Below are 27,037 nucleotides of genomic sequence, written 5' to 3'. Positions count from 1 at the left end.
AATCATCCCAACATTCAAGAATTTTTATATATAATTAATGGCTTTCACAAAGTAATTTACATAAGTGTTCTTTACAAATATATTCAAGTCAAAAGAATCGTAACATAAATTTCATATATAATTATATAATTAATGGCTTTCACAAAGTAATTTACATCAGTGTTCTTTACTTTACAAATATATTCAAGTCAAAAGAACCGTAACATAAATTCCATTTTCTCCCATTCGCATTCACCATAATCTCTACGAGAGATCTGTTAACAGAGCAAACTAAAATTGTTAGAAAGGAAAATCACGTCTGAACTCATGACTTAATAAACTTAACAACTTCAGAACTGTTTATAACTTTACTTTTCCAGATTGGCCAGTAAGTGAAATACCATGCCACACAAACTGTTAATTAGTCACTGAATTAAAGAAACTTTTCTAATGTCCAGAAATTCTAAGATTCTAACTAGTTAGTTCTAAAACTTAAGAGCCCATAATTTTACCCCCTTCACCTAAGGGCTTATAAGTTCCATTAGATGTAGGTTGGAATATCAACTATGAACTGTTAAGGTTGATAAGAGATATAAATCATTGACTCTTAGTGTCTTTTTTTTTAAAATTGGTGGTCTCCCTATGATGCCCAGGCTGGCCTTGAACTTGTGATCCTCCTGCCTCAGCCTCCTGAGTGGCTGGGATTACAGGTGTGTTCCTTTATGCCTGGCTTCCTAGTGCCTTTTAACGTATGTTTTACCCTCAAGGTCCTTAAGTTTGGGCAGGGAATGGAGCTCAGTAGTAGAACAATGCCTAGCATGTGTAAGGCCCTGGATTAGATCCAAAGTGAGAAAGAAGGGAAGTGGAGGGAGGAAAAGAAAGATGGATTCCTTAAGTTAGAAGAAGCTTCACATTCATGAAATTTCATCAATTCTATATCATGAAGTTCTGTATAATAAAGTTATTTAAATGATAAATATTTATGATATGACTTTTGTAAAAAAATGCAAACTACTACTGGGCAAGGAAAATAATATGATACTTAAAGTAAGGAATCTATCAGTAGAGACCAAGACAGTACCAATACTGTGGTACACAGTATTTTTATTGTGAAATACAGTTATATGACATATTACAACAAAATGGAAATGTATCTCTGAACTTTTTTTAACATTTTTTTTAATGTGGTGCTGAGAATTGAACCCAGTGCCTCACACATGCTAGGCAAGTCCTCTGCCACTGAGCCACAACCCCAGCCTGTATCTCTGAACTTCTAATAGTACTTTAGCTGCTTTCTATTTGAACATAAATATAATAGGTTTTCTTCCTTAAGGGAAGAAATGAATGGCTGTTTTTTCCAAGGGCTCTTATTTTTTATAGTGTAATCAAATCCTCAATTTAAACTGATTAAAAATAATTCTTCCTGCTACCAGAATGGAATTTCAGGAATAGTTCTCTCTACCATTTGCACACCCCAGTACACCATCAAAATATTTCTATCACCAAACATGAAGTAGAATCTTGTAGTTTTAGTTTTCTTTTAGTCTAATTACAATAATGATTTTAAAAAATGACTAGCACCCAAATAGTATAAAAAGCAGACACTTTAACAGGATCTTAAAAGATGAAGTAATAACTTTTAAAAAGATACTTACAATCAGTGAAGTATAAATATGCTGCTTTGTACTTGTTCTCTGATTTACTTGAAAAATCTCGTAAGAAACAATCTACAGACTTAAAAAAGGTTAAATGTTAATTCACATTTTATTTAATACTAATTTAAATATGCTAGCTTTTAAAAATAAATACGCTAGCTTTTGAAATAATTAAAATTATTTCAATGATAAAATAAACTTTACTGGCTAAAAGTTTAATTTATAAACTGAGTTTTTAAGATGCTAGGTTCTCTAGTCAGTGACAGTTAACAGGTAACAAAGAGTAAGGTAATATGGATGAACGAGGTGATTTTATTGACAATGAAGAGGTCTAGGAACTTGAAGCAACATAGGAGATAATATTACTGAAAGATAATAAATCAAGGAACTGAAAATCCAACATACTAGAAATATCATCTACATGGATAAGGAAACCACCAACACTTATGACAGATGTGTTAAAGAATGTGATGCTGAGCTAGGAGCTAAAATTTTCAATTGATTGGTATGAAGGCTGAGCTTGTTAGATAACTTTGAGGAGGAGGAATAGCAGGTAATACAGGTGGCAGTACATGGTTGGTAGTATATGTGGTTGTTTTAAGAAGAAAATCATCTGGATGCAAAAATGAAGAACAATGAATTTATTATCTCTCTATTTGTTCCTTTTTCTCCTTCTGGAAGTCCCAGAAATATACTTCTATTAGATCACATGGATCATTATCTTTTCCTCATGATTTCCTGCCTTTTTTCCTTCTTAAAGACATTCCATTTTGATCTTACAGGTCATTAATTTATATTTCAATAGTGATGATCTTCTCCTTCAAATTAACTGTTTAAGAAATCATACTCTGAGCTTTAGAAATTACTTAAGGTGCTATACTAGACTGTTTTCTGTTTAGATTAGCATTCTCTTCAAGCAGCTTGATTTTGCTAGCTATTCATTTTCTTCATTTCACTAAACTTCCTCTCTCTCTCTGGTATCTAGACCACTTAGCTGCCAACTTCTTGTCAACTTAGTTGTGGCTTAGGCTTAGTTCGTGAAAAATCCTAAATAGAGGCAGTTCCACAAGGGAAGGAAGGAAAAGAGGTTTCTCATTCTAAAGCAAAACCACCAAAGCAAAGCAGACAGACCACTAGACATGCAACTGATCCTTCCCCTGGAGTTTATAGATCTCTTATAGCAAACTCTAAAAATCTGTCACATTAGGATCCCTGTTTGGGAACTCTTGTACTGGTCTCTACGTACTCTCTCCCAGGTCATGAGGATCCAAGTCTCACACTATGTTTCTTTACCACAGCTCCCAAGGACCTCAAGGCCTCATGTGCACAGAAGCCTATAAAACCCAAGAGGCATTTGATTCAGGACAAGGGGAGAAACTTGAGTTGGCTGAGGCAGGAAGGGGAGTCATATTAAGGCACCATCTTCTCTGAATCCTTTGCTCTTTTACTGAATATACAATCTTATATCCTGCTTTTATCATTTAATATTAAAAATAAATTCCTAGGTCATTAAAATTTCCTACAAACCTCATTTTTTAAAATATTTTTTTAGTTGTAGATGGACCTTTATTTAATTTATTTATTTATATGTGGTGTTGAGGATCGAACCCAGGGCACCACACATGCCAGACAAGTGCTCTACCACTGAGCCACAGCCCCAGCCCCCATATCTCATTTTGAATAATCACTCATACTATGTTTTATTAATTCTAATAATTTAACTTGACTTTTTTATTCCTAGGAACTTAATCTGACCATTTATTTGATTATTTTCTTACTATTAGTTCCAAAATATGGAACACTCTTTCAAGATTCTTAAGAAAGAAAAGAATGGCAAATTATTTTTGAAAAAGGTTATATCAATCTGTATTTCCGTTAGCAGTATATGGCAGTTTCTGCTTCATTACCCATTAACAGAATAGCTAAAATGTAACATACATATGTATATAGATAGCGTGTGTGTGTGTACTGTGGGTGTAAGAATGGATGGATGGATGGATGGATGGATTGACTGAGAAATTGACTCATTTGCTAGGTAAAGAATGGTTTGCTTTTTGTAGTACCGGGGATTGAACCCAGAGCCTCGCCTATTCAAGGTAGGCACTGAGCTACATTCCCAGCATTTTTAAATTTTATTTTGAGATACAGTCTCTTGCTAAGTTGCCTAGGCTGGCCTCAAACTTGCAATTCTCCTGCCTCAACCTTCTAAGTACCTGCTATTACAGGTGTGTACCACTATGCCAGGAAAAAACAATGGTTTTTAATTTGCAGTTTTTCTAATCATGAATTTTCTTCTATGTAATTACATTATGGATAAATTATAAAATGTCATTAAAATCCCTTCTGTACAAGTACTACTATGTAAAAGCTAAATAGTGAATATCTGATTTTTTTCCCCCTACCATTGCTAGAATTAGAAGTGAAATGAAACTGGGCTCACGAAATGATAAGCATTCTAGGTGGGAATGAGTGAGAGGAGGTGTTGGAAAATCCATTCTCAGATACTAAACAGAATAAAGGAGGGAATCTGACACTTTATTTGGCTCTAAATTTGGCTTAAAGTATGAGTTCAACCATACAGTCAGATTATAAATGGAAAAAATTATTTTGAAATAAAATACAAAAACACATAGATATATCTATATGCACATATACAAATACACATATGCTACAGGAAAGTCACTATGATAAATAAAGGATTAATCCAAGATGTATTTATTTTACCTACATTTCTATTTTCCCAAAAATAATGGGAAATTATGCAAAGAAACTCTACCATCTTATACAATTAAAAGAAAATCTTCCACTTAAGTTTGCATTGGGAAGAGAACAAATAAAACAATCTTCTAACAGAAAAAACTTTGCTAAACAAAGTAATTTATGGCAATATTTTTCTAAATAAGGAGTATTTCATTACTTTTAATCTTCTATTAGCAAGTCACGGACAACAGTAAAAATACTGAAGAATATACTTTTTATTTTACATTTTTTGGTGCTGGGAATTGAACCCTGGGTCTTATACATGCTAAGTACTCACTCTACCACTGAGATATACCCAGGGCCCAGGAATCTACTTTTTAAAGACAAAATACTCACTTTTGATGTTGGTGCAATAAAATAAAGAGCTTTCATTTGTCTGACAGGTTCACGATTCTTATAAATATTCTCCACGACTAACAAAAATAACAAAAAAGTCATTTTATATAAGCAAATATTTATGCACTTAATTTTTAAATAAATTTTGTTGTACTTTCCATTACAATAATAGAGAAGCACATTTACATACACTAGGTTTTCATCTGATAAATTAAAAAATCATAACAATGTGTCTCCCTGAGTCTAAACCATAGGCTATATCGTTTTCTCATTGTGAGAAAAAAAGATAAAACAGTGATTTCATAGTTAGATAGGTTTACCAGCATAACCAATCAATATGCCATGAAAAAAGAAAATGCATTAAAAATTAAAAATTTATTTCCTTAAAAATGTTCTACTATAATAGCAAATATGATACAAGTTACACTAAAGACTTTACATAAATTATTTATTAAACCTCATAACCACACTATGAATACTTTCCCCCAGTGTTGGGGACTGAATCCAGTGGGTTGCCCAGGCTGTCCTCAAAGTTTTGATCCTCCTGCCTCAGCCTCTGGAGTAGCTAGAATAATAGGCATGGGACACCATATCCGGTTAGAATGAGTATTTTAAAATTGAGGATGCTATTCTTTTAAAATCACACACTTACATTTATGAAGTATTTTTTCAACAATAAAATGTCACTAGAAATTAGGTAAATTTTTATTGTAATTAAGAAGTTTATGAAATTGCCTAACATAAAACAAGGTGAATGTAAAACCAACACACTTTGTCAAATTATTTAAAGCTCTTTAAAAAAATAAACCTTAAAAGTATCCTACAAATCAAGAGAACCATATTTTAAGACTCGTGTTGACAAAGGACTATTAAGAATTAACATTTTGTGACATGCAATGAAGGCTACTGTTGAACTTTTTTTTTTTCCCCAATACAGGGGATTGAATTTGGGGTTTTGTGCATGCTAGACAACTGCTTTACCACTGAGCTACATCCCTACTCCCCTGGACTTCTCACTTAAATATGGTGATTTCATTTTCTCATTCCTAAATTAATGTAACTAATGTGCAAGTTTATTATTAGACATCAAATAAAATTTTTAAGGAAAATTTCAAATATTTTAGGTAAAAATTTGTAATTCTTATATAATTCCAACAAGCGTGATTTTTTACCTTTAAAAGATTGAGGTTCAGGAGGGTAGGGGTAAATTGCTGCTCAAGTACATGCTAATTGTTAGCATGCCTGAGGTCCTAAGTTCAATCCCCACAGTTCCCCCTAAAATTAAGATTCAACATAAATGTACTTCCTGTGGTTAATACTCAAAATGAAGTATCTAACAATCATCCTGTGCTATATATATTATTCTTCTTTGGTGAATAATGTACAGTTATAACATTGTAAAAATTAAATATCTGTTTAGCGATAGCAGAAAGTGCTACTTCTCCAATTTGCTGAAAAGTGTATACCTATTAAATGATAAAGAAAGGTCTTCGATAGTGACAAAGTCTAATTCTCAGTCTATTTTTAAGGTTTTTACTTGACTTTACCTACACTGAAGTAGAATTTTATATTTTTTAAAAATAACAAGACACTACCAAACATTTTCGAAATGACCTGCATGACAAAACAAAGTCTGACCACTAAACATACCAACGCCAAGTCTTAAAAAGCTTTTCAGAAGGACTAATATAATATTTGAAAGGGCCATAAGTTCAAGCTAATAGATAATAACTGTGATTAAACCAGAGCAAACTAGGTGACTCTGGAGGATATTAACAATATTTCATAGCACTGTGCTCTATGACATAGTCCTGTGAATCATTTCTTAAAAGAAAAAAAAAAACAAAAAAACTAGAAGGAAAGAAAAGAGCGTTCTGTAGTCAAATAAGCTTAAAAAATGAAAACTACTATTTTTACCCAGGGGATCTACAAATATGTTGGTCTTTCAAGACTGGTTACACAGTAAGAAAAACAATGGTCTACAAAAGGTAATTAAAAACTTTTTATAGTGCTCTGTAGTTTCACAGTGCTTTCACACATTTATCAAATGGTGCTCATCCTAGTTTAAGACCTAAATATTCTCTGGGAACTTAAAAAATTTACATGCCTTAATCAACAGTTTACTTTTTTTAACAGTAAAAAAAAAAAATTAAGCCTTTAATCTAATTTCTAGTTTATAGCTTTTCCATAAAAATTATAGGTTGAATATATAACCAATGATAAAAGATTATTTTATTCATAAATACCAACACATAAATATTAGCTGGATGTGGTGATACATGCCTGTAATCCCATCTACTCTGAAGGCTAAGGCTGGAGGATTGCAAATTTGAGGAGAGCCTGGACAATTTAGCAAGATCCTAACTCAAAATAAAAAGGGCTGGGAATACCCCTCAGCAGTAGCATCCATGGATTCAATCCCTAGTACCCCCAAACCAAACCAAACAACAAACAAACGAACAAAACCCCCATAAATATTATATGGTAAGGCTTTCTAGAAAACATTGGGTGTACTTCTGAACCTCACAAGAGTGACAGAAGATACATATACTACATTAGGAACAAAATATAAAAGAACCGTATTTGACTTTGAGTCTGTTTCTTCACTGCAAATGGAGGTATTTAATATCTCTCTTTACAGGGTTATTATGAAGATCAATTTTAAATAAATGAGTTAGGGCTGGGGTTGTAGCTCAGTGGTAGAGCACTTGCCTAGCATGTGTGAGGCACTGGGTTGGACTCTTAGCACCACATAAAAATAAATAAATAAAATAAAGGTATTATGTCTATCTACAACTAAAAATATTAAAAATAATAATAAATAGGTTAATGGATGATGAGTTAAAAAATAACATGATCATAAATATTATAAGATGTTGGTATTTCCTCCAGAAGTTAATAAAGATTAATACAACATAGCTTCTTGTAGCAATTTTTTTCCAAAATCTGTATTTAAAATTTTTTATACCAGAACTGATCTAAACTTACAAATATTTCATTTCTAGGTAATGAAGAGAAATTTACAAAATCAGGATTATATATTTTAAAACATGTACAAATGTTGATTTTATACATCTTAATCTCCACTGAAAAGCAATACAAGTAAATGACAAGGGCAGGAGGTGTCAGTCAGTGGTATGGCGCTTGCCTAGCATATGTGAGGTTCAATACCCAGCACTGCAAAAAAAAAAAAAAAAAAAAAAAACCCAGAAACATTAATAAAACCACCGATAAACAGAGAGTGCACATGCTCTCTCTGCTTCCTGATCACCATGATGGGAGCTGCTTCCCTCCGCCACCCTCTCCCACCATAACGTTCACTGATGTAAACCTAGTGCAGCAATAAACAAAAACAATTAAATATGTAATATGTTTAAGAGGAAAAAAATTAAAGAAGAACCTCAAGTCTTAAGAACTTAAGTCTTGGTTAGGGCACTTAATTATATGTCTCAGGGAAGAAACTGGCTGACAGAGGTTACTTATTACTATAGTCATAATAAAACATAACCTCCTCAAAAATAAAATTACTGTAATTTTTTTTATAGTGCTGAAGATTGAACTCAGGGCCTCACACATGCAAAGCAAATGCCCTACCATGGAGCTATATCACCAGCATTCAAATTTCTTTTCTTCCTTTCTTCTTCTTTTTTTTTTTTTTTGGTGGTGTTGGGAATTGAAATATAGGGGTGCTCGACTACTGAGTTATATCTCCACCCCCCCTTTGTGTGTGTGTGTGTGTGTGTGTGTATACACATACAATACAAATAGATATATTTTAGTTGTTTATGGACATTTATTTATTTACAGTTCTGAGAATAGAACCCAGTGCCTCACCACATGCTAGGCAAATGCTCTACCACTGAGTTATAACCCCAGCCCTCTCCAGCCCCTTTTTAAAATTTTCTTTTTGAGACAGGAACTCACTAAGTTGCCAAGGCTAGTTTTATATTTGTAATCCTCCTGCCTCAGCCTTCAGGCTCCCAGCACCAAAACTTAATACTTCAAACCTTCTCAATCAGAATAAGAAAGTATCATGAGAAAAAATTGTAACACCTACCAGTTATACCTTCTTCTAGAAGATCTGTCATTTTGCAACATGATGCCAAAAGCCTAGTGGTGAATTCATCTAAAAGCATTATCTTAAAAGAAATACAAATTAAGATACAGTATAAGTATGTGAATACCAAGAATTCACAAAAGACAGAATTTTGGCCCTTAAATCTACTCAAACTTATAGATTATTTATAATATAAAATTAAAATTAAAATATTACTTGTAAGATAAAATTAAAATTGGCAAAATGATCTCAACTCATGTTTTAACTTGCATGATCTGAAAATTCATTTTGTCACTCGACAAACACATAGTATTATATGTAAGCACATGAATAGAAATATTTCTATTTTAAGGCAGGAGTTTGTTTATTTTAAATGTCTTATGTTTAACATAAGATTTTCTTAAAATCACAAATCATCACTTTCATAATAATTACACTTAATTCACTTAATATTTATAACTACCACTTGAGTTACTACCTTCCTTAGTTTACAGACAGAAAACAAGAGGTAGACAGTTATTAAGAGTTGAAGTTAGGATTTGAAAGCAAACAGTACAAGTCCAGATCCTATTTCCTTATAGAAGTATCCTAAGTAGAACATACTGAAGTCCTCCATACAAGAGCAAAGTATGCAATTTTACCTTCCATTCACCTTCTTTCTTGCAATCATCAAACACAGTTGCTTTTATCTCTTAAAAAAAAAGGGGGGGGGGGAATGGGAATTATTTAGGAATATAAATCAACAGTTGGTAAATATAATAATATGACAACTACTCAAAAGGTCCAAAATGGTTTGGAAAATTCCAATTTGAAAATAAGATAAACTACATTAAAAGCATACACATTTGTTGTAACCTAATGTAAAAAAACCAACATCTTTAATACCTAACATATACAGTAATTTCAACTACAGTGTTTTTAAACTTTGAGATAACAATTATAAAAATGGTTAATGTTTAAATATAAGAACATATATAAGCATATGAACATATTTCTGAAAGTATTATCTGTTTGGTTTTTTCTATTCTACTTAAATCTTAAGTAAACAAGATGAAAATAAAAAATCCATAGGACAATCCTAAACTAATTCATTGCTAAATTACATTCAATGATGGAATCTGCATAAACATTTTTCATCCTCATTTACATTATGTTTTGCAATTATATATATCATTAAATTAGGATAAAAACTTTGCCTTGATTTATTAAGAAATATTAAAATGATCTTCTAAATCATTTTCGAAATTAAATATTTTATAAATTAGTTCATGGATTTACAAAACCCCTTACATAATAAAGAAAACATGCAAATAATTGATACAAATTCTATTTTACAATAAGATAATCTCCCATATTTAATGTTTTTATTAATATCCAATTAAATTTGAAAACTGTAGTAATATGTGTACATAATGAATAAAACAAATGTAAATTATGGTAAATCTTCTTTCACTAATTCTTGTTAATGAGATGGTTATACAATTTATTTAAATTTTTCTACTTCAAAACTTAAAATTGTTTTAAATTAATGCTTTTGGAAAATTTACCATCATGTTCTTCATATCATGTTAAAAAATGATAGCTCTTGTAACAAATGGGATATAATTAAGAGGGGTTACTATGGTGTAATAAAAAAAAAATTAGGTCATTGTTCCTAATTGCTGGCATACAGCTTCTAGAGTCCTTGAAATCTATTGAGTGAAAGAATGTTTATGTTAATGACAGAACTCTTGGCTGAAGGGCTCTGAGATGGCTTTGGGATTGAGGCTGATCACTGAAGAAAAGACCAAGACATGACCTCCAGGGAGGTGAGAGGGGCAGAAGATTGAATTCAATCACCAATGACCTATGATTCAATCAACTGGGTCTACAATAAGGAAATCTCCATTAAAAAAAAAAATTTTAAGGAAGAGTTTGGAGAGCTTCTGAATTGAATATTTATCTACATACAAGGACCCAAGCAGTACACTGAACTCTGCTCCTGTGCTCCAGACCCTTCTGGAGCTTACCCTATATACTTCTATATCTGGCTGTTTATTTGTATTCTTTATAATAAGCTAGTAATAGGAAGTAAAGTGTTTTCTAAAGTTTTGTGAGCCATTTCAGCAAATTATTGAACCTGAAAGGGAAGGGGAATTGTGGGAACTTCTGATTTTATAGCCAACCCAGAGAGAAGCATGGGTAACCTGAGGATTTAGGATTTGATAACAGTATCTGAAGTTCAGAGCAGTCTTGTGGGACTGAACCCTTAAACCTACAAAGTCTAACATAGTTAAGTAATACTAGGTAATGTCAGAATTGAACTGAATAGCAGGACATCCTACTGGTGTCCACAGAGTTGAAGAATTAGAATGGGAGGGGGTCATATTTGGTGTCAGAAGTATTGTAAGTAAAAAGCTTAATTCCTATTAAGAATTGTGAAGTAGAAGGCTTTACTGTGACTGGGAAGAGTTAAAACTGTTAAGAAGCATCAGTTAAGATGATTATACATTGCTTGCTAGGAGGATTACAATGTTATCTGAGAACTGTAGTAAAAAATCTGACATATTTAACCATAATTTAATCCAAAACCACCAGTTTCTAATATCCTACAGGCAAATAAACAATTTTCTCAGGCAGAGCTCAGATACTGAAATATTAAACCACTTCCCTTTCTAAATTAGCTTCCTTTCTGATACCTCAAATATGTTCAAATCTAAGTCAGTGTGCTTGTTTTCAGCAGATTTACTTCTTGTCTTTCTCTTAAGAAATGAATGTTAATGGAATTAATGACAGAGCAGATTGGAGAGAGATCCCAGGTAACCTGACAGTTTTACAGCTGAATTCTACAAAACATTTAAGGAAGAACTAATACCAATTCTTCCCAAACTGTTCCAAAACACTGAAATGGAAGATACTCTTTTTATGAGGCAAGCATTATCCTTATGGCAAAACCAGACAAAGACACAATAAAAAAAGAAAACTACAGACCCATATTCTGAAGAGCACAGATACAAAAATTCTCAAAAAAAAAAAAAAAAAAAAAAAAAAAAAAAAAAAACTAGCAACCTAAATTCAATAGCATAGAGCTGAAGAGATAGCTCCTTTGGGAGAGCGCTCGCCTAGCATGCGCAAGGACCACGGTTCAAATCCCCGGCTGCCCCAAAGGAGAAAACAAAGAAAAAATCTAAATTCAACAGCATATCAAAACTATCATACATCATAATCAAGTGGGATTCATCCTAGGTATGCAAGAACAGTTCAACATATACAAATCAATAAACATGATACAACACATCAACAGAATGAATGACAAAAATGCTATGATCATTTCAATAAATACAGAAAAAGATTTTTAAAAGATTCGACAAATTGGAATGGTGGTACAGGCCTATAATCTGTGACTTGGGAGGCTGAGACAGGAGGGTCACAAGATTGAAGCCAGCCTAGACAACTTGGCAAGACCCCGTCTCAAAATATAGAAAGGGCTGGGGATGCAAGATCAGTGGTAGAATGCACTTGGGTTCAATTTTCAAAACCACCAAACCCAACCAACAAATAAACAAACAACAACAACAAAAAAGAATTAACATTCCTTCCTGGTAAAACTAAACAAATTAGGTATAGAAAAAACAAACCTCAAAATAATAAGTGTATATGTATATATACATATACATATACACATACATATGTATATGAAAAACCCATGGCCCAATGGGAAAAACTGAAAGCAATTCCTTTAAAATCAGGAACAAGACAAGGCCTTCCACTTTCACCACTCTTTTTTAAAAATACATGTTTTAATTGTAAATGGATATAATACCTGTATTTTATTTTTATGTGGTGCTGAGAATTGAACCCAGTACCTCACACATGCGAGGCGAGCCCTCTCCACTCTTATTTAATATATAATACTAGAAGTCTGAGCAAGAGCAATTAGGCAAAAGAAAGAAATAGCATCCAAACTGAAAGAAATAAATTATCCATGTTTGAAGATGATATGATTCTCTACACAGAAAAACAAATTATTCCATCAGAAAATTGTTAGAACTTATAAATAAATTCAGTGAATATAAAAATCAACATACAAAAAAGTAGTACATCTATACACAAAAAAAGAACTTACAGAAAAAGAAATTAAGAAAACAATCCCATTCACAATACTACAAAATAAATAAAATAGTAATAAACCCAAGGAAGTGAAAGAAATTATAAAATACTGATGAAAGAAATTTAAGATGACACACACAAAAAATGGAAAGATAGCCTGTGTTCATGAATCAGAAGAATCAATATTATTAAAATAACCATACTACCCAAAGTGATCAATAGATTTAATGTAATTCCCATCAAAATACCAATGACTTTCTTCACAGAGAAAAATCAATCCTAAAATTCATTTGGAATCACAAGACCTAGAAGAACCAGAGATCCTGAGAAAACACACACGCACGCGCACACATGTGCGCACACACACCCCTCAATTCCACAAGACTGAAGGCATCACAACACCTGACTTCAAAATATACTACAAAGCTATATTTATTTAAAAAAAAGTATGGTACTGTATAAAAAACAGACACATAGACCAATGGAACAAAACAGAGAATCCAGAAATTAATCCACACTCATACAGTTAATTGATTTTTAACAACACCAAGAACATACAATAAAGAAAGGACAGTCTCTTCAATTAATAATGCTGGCAAAACTGGACAGGCATCTGCAAAAGGAAAATAGACCCTTTTCTCTGAATCATACACAAAAAACAACTAAAATATGTATCAAAGTCCTAAATCTTAAACCTAAAACTATGAAATTACTACATGAAAACAGACCAGAAACACTTTGAAACATTGCTATAGGCAACAATTTTTTTTTAGATAGGACCCTAGAGTCACAGGCAACAAAAATAAAGACAGGCTTACATCAAATTAAGCTTTTGAACATCGAAGGAAATGACAGAATTAAGAGACAACCTATAGGAAGGGAGATATTATTTGCAAAAGGTACACCTGATAAGGGATTGACATCCAGAACGTGTAAGGAACTATAGAAGCTGAACACCAAAAAATAGTCCAAATTAAAAAATGGGTTTAAGAACTAAACAGACACTTCTCAAAAGAAGGTAGATAGCCAACAAATATGTGAAAAAGTGCTCAATTTCACTAATCAGAAAAATGCAAATTAAAATCATAATTAGGTATCATCTCATTCTAGTTAGAATTGGCTATCGTGAAAAAGACAAATAAATGCTAGTGAGGATGTCAGGAAAAGTGAACACTTACACACTGGGTGGGAAAGCAAATCAGTACAGCTATTATGGAAAACAGTATGGAGATTCTTCGAAAAACATAAAAGTACAACTGTCATATGGTTCAACAATTCTGCTCCTGGGTATATATCCAAGGAGATGAAATCTTAATACCAAAAAGATACTTGTGCCCCATGTTCCCTGTAGCACTATTTACAATAGCTAAAATATGGACCAAACCCAGATGCCCCTCACAGGATGAATGGATAAAGAAAATGTGGTATATTTACACAACAGAATACTACTTGACCATAAAAGAGAATGAAATTCTGTTATTTGTAGCAACACGGATGGAACTGGAGAACATTTTATTGGATAAAATAAGCCAGACACAGAAAGACAAACACCATATATTCTCACTCATTTATGAAAACTGTTATGGTTTGTATACAAGGTGTCCCTCCAAAAGCTCCTGTGTTAATACAGGAATAGTCAGAGGTGAAATGATTAATTATTAGAGCTATAACCTGTATTAATTCATCTGATGGAATAATAATTTGAAAGGACTAACTGCATGGTAACTATAGGCAAATGAGGTATAGTCTAGAAAAGGGGGATCACAGGAGATGTGTCTTTGGGGATTATATCTGTCCCCCTGGCTCCTCTTCCTCTCTGCTTCCCAACAGCCATAAGATGAGTAGCTTTCTTCTACTGCTGCTCTTCTGCCATGGTGTTCTACCTCATTTCAGGCCCAAAGTGAGTCAGTTGACCATGGTCTGAACCTCTGAAACCACTGAGCCAAAATAAACTTTTCCTCTTCTTAAGTTGTTCTTGTTGGGTACTTTGGTCACAGTGATGAAAAGCTGACTAAAACAGAAATCAATAAGCCAATCTGGTAAAAGTATGGAACAGAACAGTGGGTCACTGGAAATAGGAAAGGGTAGTGGGTAGGGGGTATAGGAAGAAATTAAGAGGGACTTCTAGATACTGGAAAGGATACAGGATGAGGGGGCTTGAGGGTAAAAGGCATTCAGACATGATCAATGTACAATGTGTGCATGTATGGAAATATCACAGTGAATACCATTAATTTGTACAAGTAATATACATTAATAATTACAGGTTTTTTTAAAAAGAGGTCCCGGAACAGAAGTTATCTTTACAATATTTGAAATTTTATACCTACACCATCCTAGATAATAGACACCAGTCACATGTGGCTATCAAGCACTTGAAGTGTGGCTAGTCTGAACTGTGATGTCCTGTGAACAAAATACATATGAGGGGGCTAGAGTGCAGCCCTATGGCAGAGCACATGCTAAGGATGTATGAGGCTCTGGGTTTGAACTCCACCACAAAAAGGGGATGGGGGACTCTGAAGAAAAAGAAAGGAATATGAAATATTTTATGAATTTTTAAATTATATGTTTAAATTATAATGCTTTGAATATATCAAGTTAAACCAACTATTGATTATTAAAATTAATTTCACCTGTTTTTATTTTTTAAATATTTTCATTAGTGCACTTATAGTTTTACACATTAGTAGGGTTCATTCTGAAATAATCACACATGCCTGGAATATAATTTGCTCCACTTCAGTTCCTTTTACTCATTTTAGTGTGACTACTAGAAATTTTTGGTTAAATATGTGGCTTGTATTACATCATTAGTGAATAATGCTACCCGAGAATCTGAAGATACCTACAGTCATGGAGTCAGCATCTTAAAACTAAACAATAAAAAACCAATTTTGCAAAAACATATTAAGTATCCATGAAAAGTGATCCAGATAAGGTACGTTTACAGTACAATGAAAGGAAACCTCATCAACTATTACTACAGAACTAAAAAGGTATTGTTCTGAATATTAACCAAAATTATTTGACCCTATATCCATTCCTCTGGCATCCTAAATATGGACATACCACAAGACTTAATTATTTTACCTTTGTTCTGCCTACTCTACACAATCTTCCTCAAAGGCCATATCACCAAACTTTCATCTATCAAATCAATTCTTCAGTTTTTAATTATCTTACTGTCCATCTCTCCTTAGACTTCATTCAATTACACAATACAGGTTTAAGCACTTTAATGAAGGTTTAAGGCCTCAAATTGAAATTATAATTCCCTAAAAATTACTCTAGACTTCATTTCTATAAGTTTGTTGTATTCTTAGTCTTTGACTATTTCTTCCTTCCCCCAAATTCAATAATTAGGCAGTACTGATTGTTTTTTCTGGATCTGGCCATTATGTTTTACTGCCACTGGCACCAGCAATACCTTAATTCTTAAATTACTCACAGAACTACTGCAACAGACCCTATCTAGATTTCCTGCTTTCCACCTCCAACCCCTTTACCTTTCCAATTTATTTTTTCACACTGCTCAGTTACCTTTCTGAAACACAACACCTTGTTTAGATTACTATCTACCTCAGGTCTCATATGTTCACTCATATGTTCTACCAAAAAAAATCTACTATTCCGCATTCTCCATGAACTGGCTTCTACCTAATCTCTACACTGATCTTCCACTGGTACCAATACAACTCAAATAATTACCTATCAATACCAACTATCCTATCCTTGCTCATTTTGTTTTTCTGAAGCACAAAAGGAAACATATTTAAAATTGTAAGGCCAAAGAAGTGAAATTACTGAAAGGAGAAATAAAAGAACTACCATAGTACACAACAATACGAGCAAAGCTGAAAATATATTTGTATACCTATCTTAAATTACAGAGAAATTGTTAATAAACCTGATAATAATACAATAGAAACTGATTTGCTGAAAAATAGGAAATAATCTATGAACAACAATTTAAAAAGAAATAAAAAGATCAAGCAATGTGGAAATCATAATCAAGGAAATGTGGGAAAAAAATTACCACTACTAAAAGACAATTTCAACATTGACCTGCAAAAGTTACCTTATTCTTTTATCTACTCTGCCTTCCCTAAATCAATGAGTCCCATCATATGCTGTAGCCTAAATCCTGATCCTTTCATTCAGCTCCCTTTTCTGAAATGTATACTTATTTACCTCCAACTGCTCCTGGACACTGACAGGCACTGAAAATTCACTATGTTCTAACTCTGAACTATTTTTTCCCTCCAAGTCTGTTCCTTTATTCCCCTCTTTGTTGGTAAACAGCAACAACACTATCTAGTCTAGACTGAAATTTTAGTCTAGGATGACCCTCCCTTAGATTATACCTTATTGAATCTACCTCTTAAATCAATCTCTCTTTTTCTTATTCATCTTCTCTTACCCTCCCTTGTGACACTTTAGCCTCTTCTCCTAGACCAACTACATAGTCTCTTTGCCTCTCATTCCCATTTTTCTTTCAAATAAATGACCCTTCCCTCTAACCTCTGAGTGTAATAACCAAATAATTACAAAAGGGAATCAACATAACTCACTTTCTTTATTTCACTAAACTTACATCTTGGATATCCTCCATGGAGAGCATGAACATACAGATAACTCTTTTAACAGCTATAAAATATTCTTTAATACATACACACCCTAATTTATTCAACTATTCTATATGACAGGCTGTTATTTTGTTTCCAATTTTGCCACTGTGCTGCAATAAGGATCCTTAAACATATATCTGTTTATCATTATTTTTTTTCTCTTAAATCCACCATTTAAAAATGTTGTTTGTTCATTTATTTACTTTTAGTACAGGGGATTGAACCCAGAGGTGCTTTCACCACTGAGTTACATCCCCAGAACTTTTTATATTTTACTTTGAGACAGGGTCTCCCTAAATTTGCTGGAACTTGAGATCTTGTTTCAGCCTCCTTGGTCACTGGTATGATAGGCATACACCACTGCACCTGGCCTATTTTCTTTTATTTTAACATATTCATAAATGAACATGAGACATTTTACTCCATTTGAATCCCCAGTACTACTTCCTTCACTTCCCTCCTCCCTCCCCTGATTCCTTTTCTCTTTTCTATTGGTCTTCTATTTATTTTTAAATTGATTACTGTTATACATAATAGTGGCATTCACTGTGACATATTCACATATGCACATAGCACAGTCTGGTCAGTTACATTCCACAGTTCTTTTCTGTTTATATTTTTAAGGACAGGGTCTCACTAAATTGCCCAGGCTGGCCTTCAACTTGTGATCCTTCTGCCACAGGATCTTGAATAGCTGGGATTATAGGTGTGCACAAACATGCTGGACAATAGAATTTTTTATATTTTTGATCCACATTTGATTCAATCCATGGAAGTAGAATCTGTGGGTTCAGAAAGCCAACTGTACTTTATAATAATAAAGGATCTAGAGGGTTTCTCTCTTAGCATAATACCATAAAGGTAAAAGTCAATATTACAAAATGATTTGAGGGTGATATAAATCAGAAGAGTGGTTATGCTAGGGTGAGAAGGCGGGGTTAGAACTAGGAGGAGTAGACAAAGGTGCCAAAAATATACAATGGAGAAAAGACAGCCTCTTCAACAAATGGTGCTGGCAAAACTGGAAATCTGTATGCAGTAAAATGAAACTAAAACCCTATCTCTCACCCAGCACAAAACTCAACTCAAAATGGATCAAGGATCTAGGAATTAGACCTTAAGACCCTTCACCAAATAGAAGAAAAAGTAGGCCTGAATCTCCATCACATTGGCTTAGGACCAGACTTCCTTAACAGGACCCCCATAGTGCAAGGAATAAAAAGCAAGGATCAATAAATGGGATAGATTCAAACAAAAAAGTTTTTTCTCAGCACAGGAAACAATCAATAATGTGAAAAGAGAGCCTACAGAGGGAGAGAAAATCTTTTCCACACACTCTTCAGACAGAGTACTCATCTCCAAAATTTATAAAGAACTTAAAAAACTTTATACCCAATACAAAGAACCCAATTAATAAATGGGTTAAGGAAATGGGCAGACACTTCACAGAAGAAGATATACAGGTGATCAACAAATATATGAAAAAGTGCTCATCATCCCTAGTAATTAGAGAAATGCAAATTAAAACCACCCTACGATTTCATCTAACTCCAATTAGAATGACTATTATTAAGAACACAAGCAATAGTTAAGTGTTGGTGTGGATGGGGGGGGAAAAGGCACACTCATACATTGCTGGTGGAGTTGCAAATTGGTGCAGTCACTCTGGAAAGCAGTATGGAGATTTCTCAGAAAGCTTGGAATGGACCCACCATTTGACCTGGCTATCCCACTCCTTGGTTTATACCCAAAGGACTTAAAATCAGCATACTACAGTGACACAGCCACATCAGTGTTCATAGCAGCTCAATTCACAATAGCTAGATTGTGGAACCAAGCTAGATGCCCTTCAATTGACGAATGGATAAAGAAACTGTGGTATATATACACAATGGAATATTACTCAGCCATAAAGAATAAAATTATGGCATTTGCTGGTAAATGGATGAAGTTGGAAAATACCATGCTAAGTGAAATAGGTCAAGCCCAAAAAACCAAAGGCTGAATGTTTTCTCTGATAAGTGGATGACAATATATAACAAGGAAGGGTGGCAGGAGGAAGAGAAGAATGAAGGAACTTTGGATGGTGTAGAGGAAAATGGAGTGGAAGGGGGCAGAGGACAGAAAGATAGTAAAATGAAACAGCATTACTCTATGTGTATGCATGATTATATGAATGGTGTGAATCTACATTGTATACAACCATAGAAATGAAAAGTTGTACCCCATTTGTGTATAATGAATCAAAATGCAGTCTGTAAAAATAAAAAAGATTTTAATAAAAAAATGAATAAAGGAAAAATAAATATTATACAGGTGAAAGAAGGTAAGAACACCATGGTAGATTTGGGCCAGATTACAGATCTTCAAAGGTAGATTCTGAAATGAACTTTAGGTAACTGGTGGTCTCTGAACAGGAGAACCACACAAGCACAGAGCAATACTATTATAGGAAAATCAATATGGAGAGCTACTTGTTGGATGGACGAGAATGAGAAAAACCAAGAGCTTGGAGGCTCAGTTATGAGATTGATTAGAAGCCTCCTGCAATAGACAGGGCATAAAGTAAGACACTAAACTAATGTTTAAACATTATGGAAAGCCACAGACAGGTGGCAACAACTCTGCAGGGAAAAGAAAAAAAAAAAAAAAAAAACAACACTAAGTGTAAATTCTAGGTCTAGATTTCATAGCTGTTACTGGCATTTATTTTTTATTTTTATTTATTTATTTTTTTGGTATTGGGGATTGAACCAGTGGTGCTTTACCACTAAGCTACATCCCCAGACCATTTTATTTTTTATGTTGAGACAGGGTTTCACTAAGTTGCTGAAGTTGACCAACTTGCAATTCTCCTGCCTCAGCCTCCCAAATTGCTGGGATTACAGGCATGCAGTACCACAACGCCCTATCGGGGTTTGTTTTAACATCATAACTGAGATACAATTTGTATACCATACAATTTACCCACTAAAAGGTGTGCAATTCAATGGTTTTCAGTATATTCACAAAGTCATGCACCCATCATTGCATTACCACAATTGTGAGAACATCTTCATTACTCCAAAAAGAAATCCCATCCCTCCAAATAAGCAGTCACTTAATCTACTTTCTGTTTAGGTTTGCTTGTTCTGGACATTTCATATATGTGGAGTCATACAGTGTGAATGTGGGCCTTTGTGAATGGATCCTTAGCATAACATCTTCAATATTTTGCACTATTGTAAAATATATTGGTATTTGAGTTTTTAAATTTATCCATCTATCAGTCCATGGACATTTTGAACTGCAGAGTGTTTGCTTAGCATGTAGGAGGTCCTGGGTTGAATCCCCAAAAACACCAAAGGGGGGGAACAAAAAAAAAAGAACAAAGAAAAAAAGAAACAGTAGTACCATTTTCTTTACTTACTACTTTACAGGCAAATTAAAGGCTATTTAGTTTTCTACCCTCATCTATTATATCATCAACATAGTAAAACATCTTCTCTAAAAGTATGATTCTGATTCTCTTATCTCTTCAAAAATTCCTTCAACATTTCTCTCAAATTCTTTTTTTTTTTTTTTTTTTTTCCCTGCAGTACTGTGGATTGAACACAGAACCAAGTGCACATGCTAGGCAAGTGCTCTACCACTGAGCTACAATCCTAACCCTTTTCTAAAGATTTTTATTTTGAGTCAGGGATCTCTAAGTCATCCAGACTGACTTCAAATTGTCATCCTTCTGCCTCAGCCTCTCTGGTAGCTGAAACTACAGTGTGTATTACCACACCCAGATTTTTTTTTTTTTGTACTGGAGACTTAACTCAGTGGTGCTCTACCACTGAGCAACACCCCTTTATTTTTATTTTGAGACAGGGTGCTGCTAAATTGATGAGGCCAGCCTCAACCTTCCCATCCTGCTTTAGCCTCCCCAGCCACTGGGATTACAGGCATGTACCACCACATCCAACTAGAGGCATCTTTTGCTAACAGAACTCTGAGGCTCCCTCTTCTCAAAATATATACTTTACTGTATATTTATTTACTGAATAAATGCTGAATGACTATTATCTTGTCTTTTGGTTATGTTTCTATTTACAAAAAGTTTCAAAGAACTATTTTACAACCCTACATCTTTTTCCTTTCATTTTGTCTGTTTATTTTACTCTCCATCTAGAAAGTCTGATGTTAACCTTAAAATAACAGCGTAAGTTAGAAATTTGGTTATCTTCACACTCTCCCTCTTGCCTAGTTTCATGCTATCAGGATTAGCATTACCATCACTAATCTTTTCTCATAAATGCCAGCATATATCTTGGAAATTTTTATACAATATACTTCACTACTGATTTTTATACAAAAGTATTTAAATGCCACTGTGTTTTTAATCACCACCAAATCCTTAAAGTCCTGAAAACAGAATGACAACCTTAAAATTAACTAATTCTTAAAAATATAATTTCATACACCTTCATTTATAAACTCAGTGTCTGCTATATATAAAGTACTAGCCCAGTTACTGATTTGGATTTTTTATACAAGAAACGTAACTCACAGATTTCCATCAACCAATTTCTGTTCTTTGTTCAACAAGTTGGAGTAAGAACTACTAATCAGAAGCTACTCCCTTTCCACTAGTAGGCCATAATTACTTTGAACCCAGCGATGCCAAACAATGATGGTTCTTCCTGTTTGGTGGGTTCATTCCTTCCCTAACATGACGGGCCTAGGTTTCGAGTAATTTTTATGAAAGTCAAGGATGATAGGTCAGTAACCAACAAGTAGCAAAGTTCTAACAGCAGAAAGTGGTCCCAGAGTGTAAAGGGAAAGGTGAAGATGCAGCTTTGACCAGGTACGCAAAGAGCTGTCACGGGTAGAGATTTAATTTTGGCCCCTTCTCAAAAACTTAGCAAGTAGGCTCCTCTAGGAATCGTGGAAGAAGGATCTGTTTAACAGTGAATTTTTGTTTTGTTTTCGTTTTTAAAGGACACTGAAAAGTACAGAAATAAAAATCCTCCTTGACACTAACACGAAGGAGAAAAAGCATTTTCTGGAAGCTCAAGTGCGGGGAAGAGAGGGCGGGACAGAAAAACACAGAGCCCAGATTGTCACGGGTGGAGAGACATCCCCGACTGGTAGGGCCCCGGCACTAGCCGAGGAGAGGGGAGCGCGGCCGCGGACGAGGGCGGCCCGGGAGCGAAGCGGGCCCGGGGCTGCTCAAGCAGGGCGGGGCTTGGGGCAAGACCCCGCCGAGGTGAGCGGGTGCCTGAAGCCAACCGGAAGGCCGCGTCGTAAGGCACCCTGCCCATCCCGGGTGCAAGCAACAAACCCGGCTGGGCAGGAAAGCAGGAAGAAGTCCAATCCAAACACGGGTCCGAAGCAACAAGTGCCCGTGGCGGCTCCAAACTACACTGGTGGGCGGAGGCAAAAAAACAAGGCCAGGCGCGGCGGCGTCCTAGCCTTCTCCCTGTCAGCCCCTACCCGATCCCACTCACTCTGCCACACGACGCTCTTTAGCCCCCGCTCGGTCACCGGTGGCGCCATCTTCCCAACGCTGTAGAGCTGCACCGACGCCCCACACTCGCAACCTACTTCAGCCCAGTAAGCGGCGCCCGGGTGGCCCCACCCCTCACTGCGGGGAAAGCCTCACCCCTCTACGGACCGCGCCCTCCGGTGACGTCGGGCGCGTCAGCGCGGGGATTCCCGCCCCCACCAGGACGGAGGCTGCGCAGTGCACTGTGGGCTGAATATCAGTGGGCAATCGGGCGCCTCCTTGCGGAAGGCCGCTATAGCCCAAGATTCGGTTCCTACGACGGAAAGCAAGGGTGACCAAGAATGTGAGCCAGTGTAATCAAGAAATTATGAATACGAACATACATGAAAATGGTGGAACCTTTCGTCTTACAAAAGGATTCTTCACTTTCCTAAGCGATTCATAATACAAGTCACTCAGTAGCCAGTGCAACTTCAAATGGAAAATCTACTTTCCCCCCAAAGTTTTTTTTTTTTTTTTTTTAATTCATTTTTCAAGGACATAATGGTTGTGTGGAACTATGAGGTATTCTCCAGTGTGCCCAAAATTATGCTGGACTTTCAGGAAACTCAAAGAAGTGAGAGACCCACTTCTCTGAAGAATTTATAATATGATCAATGAGCACAATTTCTGGCATGCTATAGATAGTCAAAAGTTGAAAACTGAATGCCTTAAGGATACAATATAAGTAAATGAAACAATAAAACAATCATTCGTTCTATGAATTTATGCAACAGATGTATGGGAGGGACATAAATGCTTTAGGATCTAAAATTATTGTTGAAAGCTGATTAACAGAGATGATTTGATCTCAGACTTTGAAGATTTATTTACTGAGAGTTCTGTGGGAACTTAAAAGCAAAGTAAGCAAATATGTACTAGAGAGACCTAACTGTGAGACTTATCCTGAGAGACCTAACTGTGACATAACCATTATATACATTGGCAGATAGTAGGGCTTCCTAGGGGAATAAGCAAAGAAACAAGAGTTTTAAAGATTCAAGTTGATCACATAGATGATGGTTAGTGAAGACTACTGCTAAAATGTCCAGTAATTATGAAGTACTTACTATATGCCATGCATCATGCAAAATGAATTATCTCAAAACAATCCTTACAGATTAAAAAAAAAAAAAAATACAGCCGATGCAGTTAAATTAATTGCCAAGGATGCACTTTCAGTGCTATAGGGAGTCAGAAAGCAATAGAGCAGTTCATGGGATAATTTATAATTTTTTGGAGAAAAAAGAAGAATGAAGACTAAAAAGAGCCATCGAATGGATTCAGGCATAACCTGTGGCATGAATTTTTTTTTCTTCCATTTGAGGTTTATATGAGAATAGAAGCTGGAGCCCTGGCCTCCCTTAATCTACTTTAAATTGAATCAGTTGTTTGGAATTTTATATAAATGCATATATTATTTCCCCCTCCCTTTTTAATTTTAAATCAGGTTCTGCTAGTATAGTAGGGTAAAAACCAAAACCATGAGAAAAATTCAGGATGACATAGACTGACCCTTCTGAAGTAGAGCTCTTGCCCTGAGGGGTCAAACCAAGAGGAAAGTGTGACACTTCCATCTCTCATTTTTGAGGAGAATAACTAGGTGCCAGGGAATGACACAAAAAGGGTTGGAAAATTTAACTTTGGACACAAGGGATGCAGTTGTGGTTCATGCTCCTAAAGGCCAGATTCCAGGATGGCAGGTGAATAATGGAGGAAGCATGGGCTTTATCTACATCTTGAAAATTCTGACTCTGCTTCTTACTAGCAGTGTGACTTCAAATACCTCAGTTACATTGCACTTGTGTGATAAATTATCTCAAACCTTACAACCTCCCAGCAAGATGACAACCTTTGTTGCCATTTGACAAATGAGGAAAAGGAAGATAAGAAAGGCTAAATACATCATATAAAATACTAGGATGGGCTCGAATTTGGATCTGGCACCAAGAATATTACCCTTTCTCTTGTACCAAATTGCTTATTCTCCCATGCTTCTCCAATTTTGCATAACCACCTTAGGTGTTGTCTCTAAATCTCCCCTAGTTGACTTTCCTGGGAAAATTGAAAAATGAATTTTGATTCCCTAAACATGACACAGCAAAATGAAGGTAAAATCCGCTAACACTGGCCAAAGATGAAAGGCTGCTTCATATAATTCAAAGAGCAGATAATAGACAAAAAAACCCCAAACAAACAAGGACTGAATGTATAAGTACTGGAGTTAGGGCAGATCACTCACTCTATCCTATTCTCAGGTCATATTCACCAATAATTCATCATGACAATCTAAAGAAATATTTTCCATAAAGAAAACATTGATTAGCAGGTCTAAACAATGCCACTTACTTAGCTCCCTTGAAGTGTTTTACACTGATTAGCTGTATGATTGTGGGTGAACTTTTTGACCTTTCTTTGTCAAAGGGGATAACTTCATTACCCAGCTTGTAGGGTTGCTATGAGAGTCGAATGAGTTTGTGGAAAGCACTTAGAAGCACATAGTCTGGGCTATATACATGTCAATTAGTTTTATCTTTACTCAGTGTGGACCACATTGTCTTCCATGGAATTCTGATCAAGGCAGCTCAGCTATAGATGACCATTTCATTTTCTGTGCTCTGATATTTGCAGGATATTCATATACTGGTCCCAGTCCCCTGGGACAGAGATTCTGTCCTTTTCTTTGACTTTGCCTGGGCTCTTTGGCTACTCCAGTCAGCCAAGAACACACCACTATCCAGAAGGCATACCTTGCCAGTGACTTGACTCAGAAGATGGTCTGACTGGGATCTGAAACACACAATCACAGTTCTACACCATCAGGGTTTCCCTCACAGGGCCTGGGCCTTCTCTGAATGTTTCAGATCTCACCAGTCTTTCCTCACAGGGCACAGGTCTCTATCTTCCCAGCCTCCCATCACTGAAATTTTGCTTCAAGGAGGAGCTTACATGGCAAGGTTTTGAAGGCTCCCAAACCTGGAGTTGGGGAAGTAACTCAATGATAGATTGCTTGCCCAGCATGCCTAAAGCCTGGGGTTTGATTTCCAGCACTGAAGAAAAAATTCCCAAACCTGGCCAGTCAGAATCACTTGATGAACTTGTTAAAAATATGGATTACCAGGCCCCTCCCAAATGTAGTGAATTTGAACCTCCAGGGTTGATTCCTCAGGAATCTATGAGTAACGAGTTCTCTGAGCAATGGTGGTATACCTAGCCCAACCCACCTCCTGTTCACTCACTGGTGTTTAAGACAAAAGTGAACTAAATTCAACCTTCCTCTATGTGTACTCTCTGATGCATCAAACTCCACTTTTAGGGACCTTTGCCTTTGCTTTGTTTTAATGTGCAAATGCTCTGGGAAGGATATGTTATCAATGACACATTATGCATCTCTGATTATTAGTCATTTAGAGAAAGCATGTCACCTTCTCCCTTGGTTTTGATAAGTTAACTGAGAAAGGGAAAAGGAGACATAGGAAGGGAAGTTTACCCTCCTTCAGTGCTGACCTCAAGCCTAACTCCATATGCCCAACTCCCTCTGGACAATGTTTTATGGTTATTCCCAACCATGGACATTCTTGGTTCCATAGCCATGTTTTTGGGGAGTAAACACTGTAGTGTGTGTGTGTGTGTGTGTGTGTGTGTGTGTGAGCGCGTGCGCGTGTGTGCGCGTTATACAAGTTCTATTCACACTTTTAAAATTAGGTGACAGGCATTAAAAGGACAAACGTTTTTCTAGGTACAACAGATTTATCTTCTATATCACAGCCTTTCCCCTCCAAAGATGAAAAAAGCAGTTACGATGTGAGTGTGGAACACAGCCAACAAGATTGATATTACTCCCCCCAAAAAGATATGTATATGTCAGTCTGCCACAGTTTGAGTCTCTGCCTTTGGCTGCTGCTCCATCTGACATCTTTGCCACTCAGAAAGCATGACCACAATCTTTTTCATAACAGTCCAGAAGCTCTGCTTTCCCAGATGCTCCCACAGATGTCAAATCATGTGACGTTTTGGC

At 35.4% G+C, this 27,037-nt stretch overlaps 1 protein-coding gene across 1 annotated transcript in view; it reads right to left on the bottom strand.

Annotated features, from left to right (window-relative positions):
- STXBP3 (syntaxin binding protein 3) overlaps positions 1-23,131 on the bottom strand; it is a 65,407-nt gene extending 42,276 nt beyond the window's left edge. Inside the window, exons 1-5 of the mRNA XM_079132905.1 lie at positions 22,982-23,131; positions 9,429-9,478; positions 8,788-8,869; positions 4,731-4,807; positions 1,635-1,713 (exon numbers count right to left, since the gene is read on the bottom strand). Of these exons, the coding sequence (XP_078989031.1) occupies positions 1,635-1,713; positions 4,731-4,807; positions 8,788-8,869; positions 9,429-9,478; positions 22,982-23,030 (337 nt within the window). The 5' untranslated portion in view covers positions 23,031-23,131. The remainder of the gene's footprint in view (positions 1-1,634; positions 1,714-4,730; positions 4,808-8,787; positions 8,870-9,428; positions 9,479-22,981) is intronic.
- Between the last annotated feature and the right edge of the window lie 3,906 nt (positions 23,132-27,037).

The sequence above is a fragment of the Sciurus vulgaris genome (assembly GCF_902686455.1).
Source record: "Sciurus vulgaris genome assembly, chromosome: 1".
Taxonomy (NCBI): domain Eukaryota; kingdom Metazoa; phylum Chordata; class Mammalia; order Rodentia; family Sciuridae; genus Sciurus; species Sciurus vulgaris.
The sequence above is the reverse complement of the archived record's forward strand: the minus strand, read 5'-3'. Positions and strand labels throughout refer to the sequence as shown.